Below are 6,240 nucleotides of genomic sequence, written 5' to 3' on the forward strand. Positions count from 1 at the left end.
ATTATTTCTACTAATTAATGCCGTGCAGAGGGTGAGTCTTTTGTGGGGGCATAATGACAAGATATTCAATATGGAAACGGCCAGCAACTTGAAGAAGTATGCCATTATATCATATCATACATAGCAGTACAATTAGTCATATTTAATACAATATAATTCAGGGCCCTTCTTATCATTAATTATTCGAAAAAGAAAGATAGTCTTAATTTGAACATTATACTTGAATTGATACAGGGAAATTGGAGAGAATGCAACACTGGAGAGCATAGAGAAGGCTGGTCACCTAGTTCCAACGGAGAGACCATGTGTATACAATAACCACCTCAAGAAAATTCTTGCTGACTTGTTGGAGGACAATTGAGCGCTATCACAAGTAGTGTGTCTTTAATGTGCTTATATACGAGATACAAATAACGTGATACAAATAACGTGTAATATGTATGTTTAGTTTTATTTATAGAATTTATTAATTATTTTTATTAAATTTATATTAATGTCATATAAATTTCAAATAAATATTATATTTTAATTAAATAATTTATTTATTTTTGTTTAAATTTATGTTTGTTCTAGTTTTTGAATTTGGGAGTGACAACAAGATATTATATATTATATTTTTAATATAATATTAAATATTATATCTAGATTTTAAATTTAAATTTCTTGCTAGTTTTCTACAAAAAAAAATGAATTTGTTGCTAATTCATAGGAGATTATATTATATGTTTAATATGATATTATTCTAATAAGTAAGTTTAAGTTTAATTAAATTTGATTTAAGTTATAAAATGTATGATTTTATTATTTTAAATAATTATTATTGTAAAATATCTCAAAATATCATATTTTAATTTATTTAATTACTTATTATTTTTCAATAATTATCATTATAAAATATCTCAAAAATATCATATTTTAATTTATTTAATTAATTATTATTTTTAAATAATTATCATTATAAAATATCTCAAAAATATTATATATATATTTTTTTAATTATTTATTTTATTTTATTTAAATTTAAATATTTACAAACTACCATTAAATATAAAAATATTCTGTTAAAGTTAATATTAAAAAAATATAAAACCGTTAAAACTAAAAAATTTCTTTATATATTTATATTTATATGAGACTTGAGCACATGCATATTTATCCTTCTAATTAATAGTATAACAAGTAGGCATTATTTGATATTTGAATTTGTGATCTAGATAATCTACTATTTATTTAAATTACTCACCGCAAGACAGTATTTTTAGTTGCCCCTTAAATTTACAGCGCCACTAAAAATAATTTTTCTAAATGCTCCTGTAATAGAATGTTAGCCATAAAATACTTACTGAAATGATATTTAAAACACATAAGAAAAATTCGGTAAACAAGATAGGATTGGATATGATAAAAATGAATAAAATTGGATTGTGATGTCACAAAATCCACCGCATTCTCTTCAGATAGGAAGTTAAAGAAATTCATTTCCCTTAGTTTTTGAGCAAGAATGTCCAACCCATCAGTGCAATTGGCCACAGGTATTTCCAACCTTGTTAACTTCTCCCACATTCAGTTATGTTGGTCATGTTGCTTTCTCTGTGCGCCCTCAACCCTCAACTATCTTCTTCACTTGCTTATTGGAATTATACATTATTTTGTCAATAGATTCAGCTAGTATTCCCAGACCCTCGCTTATGCTATCAGCTGTTCTTTTTCTTTTTCATGATGTTGATCTTGCCATCATAAGATGGTTATTGGCAACAAGTCTGGAGCATGGATCCATCCTACGACACACCCTAATTAGGGAGCCACCATGTGACGTGGAACAATTATTGTGCCGAGCAGAGGAAATCTTTCAAATGATGGAAGATTGGGAAGATTGGAAAGATGAGTAGGAAAAGGTAATTGCCATGACTTTAGTCACGAAAAGGAAAGGAAAAAAAGGAGCACAACGGAACCCAAATCCAATACAATAGTGGAGAGTAAAAGATTGTAATGAGGGGAGCAAAATTGCAAAGGCGGGCTAGCAGAGATCATAAAGAGCATATTAATAATTGTTTGTTTTATTACAGGGACGAGCCTGAACAGAGAAAATCATCAAAGAGGGAAGACACGCTAGAATGAGAATCCAAAACAAATACTGTACGTCTCATAAAGATTGAGGCCATGCAGCAAAAGAGTGATGGGGACTAGGTAGCTGAATTAAAGCCATGATAAGAGGAAGTCTTCACGCTAATACATTGGAGAAGAAAGATCGGATTTCCATTCGATAATAAATTGAAGGGATTGGTTTTGACAATTAAATTGTAAGTAATGAACGTTGATGTATGAATTTGTTGATAGATTATCTAATGAAGGGAGAAGGTTTACATATATGAAATGATATGTGTGCATTGACTACTCAAAGTGTTATGTGCACTGGTTGTTTAAAGTGTTGTTCAAAGTGTTATGTGCATTAGCTATTCAAGATGATATGTCATTAGTTGTCCAAAACAATGTGTATTGGCCGTTCAAAATTTAGATTTTTGTTGAGCTCGTTATTATGAATGATTGGCATGAGAAGGATAACTGAAACATGCACAAAATGTTTAGGACATTGATTGATTACAATAACTCTAAACGAGAGTACGCAATCAGTGAAAAAAGATTGATGAAAGATTTTGGTTTGAGCGAAAAAAACGAAAGCTTCCTCAAAAGATTTTGGTTTAAGAAGAAAAGGATCGGCATAATGATGACAGTTTTGTTTAAAATGACAGTAATAGAACACGTGAAGAAGATCCACAAACTCTTCCTCAAAATAAAGATGAGAATGATTTGTAGAAGAGGATCGAAAGATTGATACATATTTTATTCAATATAATGTTAATAAAATCAAATTAAATAGATTGAAAGGTTGATTTTTCTCAATATGATTGAATAGAGAGGATCAGATGATCGACATAGACTTTACTCATTTGATGTTAGTAAAAAACAACAAAGAAGCTCGAAAGATTGATAGAGGAATTGATTCAAATAGATGTTAGCTTAATAAATGAAGAAAGGTCGACCAGAAAGTATGTTTGATGTGATAAGATGAAAGCAGAATTTAAAATCGAAAGATTAGAAGATCATAAAAGACTATTCAAAATATGGTAATAGAGTACAGGGAAGAAGATTGATCTAATCTTTTTTTTTCTTTTCGAAATATTGAGAATAAAATAAGCAAAGAAGATCGATAAAATGTTAGGATAAGGCTCTCTTCGAGATAGAGCTAGTCTCCAAAAAATGCAATTCTCATTTCATACCTCTCAAAAGATTACAACTATTATTTATATTCAGTAGCTAACAGACAATTTGCCAACTGAATTTGGTTACATCATTACAATCCCTTAACGTTCCAGCCTCAACTGAAAATCTTTCATCCATCGAGGACACACACGCTTTCTCTTGCTACGTGCCCTTCCTTCTACTCTTTTGCTGCTGTTGGCATGTTGCAGGTACCTTCTCCATTCCTTTGGGCTTCTTTCGTAGGCTAACCCGAGTCCCACTCAAAGCTCCCCATATGCTCTTGTATTGCAATAGAATCCAACTCAATTGGGCCAGCCTTTTGGGCCTTGCTAACACTGCTCCCCTCCCCGAAATCAACCTTGTCCCCAAGGTTAGGCAACTTGTACAGGCGCATGAAGGCATCAAAATATTCCTATGTGGCATCTTCTGGGGGCTCAAGGACCACTGGACAAGGACTTTTCGACTGGTTTTGTTGTTAACCTTGTGAAGCCTAGTAGCTAGAATGGTCAATGGAACCACGACAAGTTTGTTGGCAAGGGACAGCTCTGGCAAAGGGTAGCAGCTGAGTGGAAGTGTTCCTTGATATGGTTTTAGCAATGAAACATGGAAAGTAAGGTGAATACGACTGCCTTGTGGAAGCTTCAAAGTGTATGCTACAGGACCAGCACGAGCGATGATTTCAAAGGGGCCAAAATATCGACGACAAAGCTTGGAATTTAGGCGATGCACTACTCTGGTCTATCGGTAAGGCTGGAGCTTCACCAGTACCCACTCACCAATCTTGAATTCGATATCCTTGCGTTTCTTGTTGGCTTGTTGACACATGCGGTTCTGTGCTTGCTGCAAATTATGTTTTAGCCGGTGCAAAATTTCATCTCTTGAAAGTAGATCATTCTCTACAGCTTGAATAGTAGTGGAACCCCGAGTGTATGAGGGAATTGTGGGAGGTGTGCATCCATAGACTGCCTGAAAATGTGTCATGCCGATAGCCAAATGATGGCTAGTATTGTAATGATATTCATCCCAAGACAAGAACTTACTCCATTGTTTATGACTCTCTGCTGTAAAAGCTCGCAAATACTGCTCCAAGTAGCGATTTGTGACTTCGGTTTAACCATCCGTTTGTGGGTGGTAAGCCGAGCTCATTTTCAAAGTCGTGCCCATCAGTTCAAAGAGCTTTGTCCAAAATGCGCTAGTAAAAATAGGGTCACGATCTGAAATGATAGTTCGAGGCATGCCATGGAGGCAGATCACCATGTTAGAAAAAAGGTCAGCCACTTTAGTAGCTGAGTAGTGATTCGGTAATGCTCCAAAATGAGCATATTTGGTGAACCTGTCAATGACTACCAATATATTAGTAAGTCCTTGTGAATTAGGCAGTCCCACAATAAAATCCATAGCTAGATCTTCCCAAACTCTTTCCGGAATTTCCAGTGGCTGGAGCAAGCCGTAAGGGGCTGTTCGCGAATATTTTATAGTTTGACAAACCAAACAAGCTGAAACAAAGTGGCGGACATCCCTATGCATACCATGCCAGAAAAAATTTGCGCTTAATCGTAAGAAGGTTCTTTCTATTCCAGCGTGCCCCCCTAAAGGTGAAGCATGAAATTCCTGTAGTAGCTGTCGTTTTAAATTCGAATGTGCACTGATAAAGAGCTTCTGTTGATAATAGAGTAAACCCTCCCGGATTGAATACAAAGAGCTATTGAGCTGCCCTTGTTGTAGTTCTGCATGAAGAGCTCAAAGATCAGGGCAGAAGATATTTTCCTGTCGTATCTCCTCCAGAAAATCAAAATGACCTGCACTGATTGCCAAGTAAAGATAAGAAAATGACCCCTCAGATTGTCTGGACAGTGCATCAGCAGTTGAGTTTAGCTTACCCACTTTATATTCGATGGAAAAATGAAATACCAAGAGTTTTCTAATGAAGTGTTGTTGTTCCGGGGTCTGAATCACCTGTGTTAAGAGCTCCTGAAGGCTTTTATGATCTGTTCTAATGACAAAATGTCACCACAGCAGATATTGACGCCATTTGGAAACAGCCTCGATAATTGCTCTCATCTCTCGGCTGTATGTTGAAGCGCCAGCAAACCTTGGACCAAGTTTCTTACTGAAATATGCCAAAGGATGTCCTTCTTGCATCAATACCCCTCAAATTCCAACATTAGATGCATCAGTCTCGATCACGAACTCTTTAGAAAAATCAGGTAGGCGTAAGACAGGAGTTTTCGTCATGCCCTTCTTTAATTGCTCAAACGCCTTAGCTGGTAAAGCCGACCATTGAAAGCTATCCTTTTTTAATAATTTCATAAGTGGTGCAGCAATGGTAGTATAATGAGCGACCAATCTTCGATAGTACCTCGTGAGACCGAGAAAGCCTCTTAACTGTTTCAACGTCTTAGGTGTTGGCCATTCCACCATGGCGACAATTTTGGCTGGATCAGCTTGTACTCCCTGTGATGATACCAGATGCCCTAAATACTCAATGGTTTGCTGAAAAAATTGGCACTTACTTGCCTTGGCAAAGAAACGATGTCGCCTCAAAAGTTGCAGTACCCGCTGAAGGTGTTCCACATTCTCTGCTTCACTGTTGCTATATATTAAAGTGTCATCAAAGAATACAATGACAAAATCTTTCAAGCAAGGATGAAAAACTTGATTCATTGCTGCCTGAAATGTTGAGGGACCATTGGTAAGCCCAAATGGCATAACTACAAATTCATAATGCCCCTCATGAGTGCGGAATGTGTTTTATGAATGTCTCCAGGGTCCATGAGAATTTGGTATTAACCAGCCCGGAGATCCAACTTGGAAAAAACCGTAGCCTTGCCCAACTCATCCAAAAGCTCATCAATGGTAGGGATAGGAAATCTATCCTTCACTGTAATGCCATTTAAAGCTCTATAATCTACGCAAAAACACCATGACCCGTCCTTCTTTTTGACCCATAACACCGGAGATGAATAAGGACTAGTACTA

The 6,240-nt window shown here is 35.6% G+C and overlaps 1 protein-coding gene across 4 annotated transcripts in view; it reads left to right on the top strand.

The window, feature by feature from the left end:
- Positions 1-550, top strand: part of LOC133799155 (uncharacterized) — a 55,125-nt gene extending 54,575 nt beyond the window's left edge. Inside the window, exons 4-5 of one of the 4 annotated variants that reach the window (XM_062237279.1) lie at positions 29-96; positions 235-550. In XM_062237279.1, coding sequence (XP_062093263.1) covers positions 29-96; positions 235-361 — 195 coding nt within the window. In that variant the 3' untranslated portion in view covers positions 362-550. Of the gene's footprint in view, positions 1-28; positions 97-234 lie in introns of those variants that run through there. The other 3 variants (XM_062237280.1, XR_009876385.1, XM_062237281.1) reach the window with 3 other exon arrangements.
- Positions 551-6,240: the final 5,690 nt, after the last annotated feature.

Source organism: Humulus lupulus, chromosome 1 (assembly GCF_963169125.1).
Source record: "Humulus lupulus chromosome 1, drHumLupu1.1, whole genome shotgun sequence".
Taxonomy (NCBI): Eukaryota; Viridiplantae; Streptophyta; class Magnoliopsida; order Rosales; family Cannabaceae; genus Humulus; species Humulus lupulus.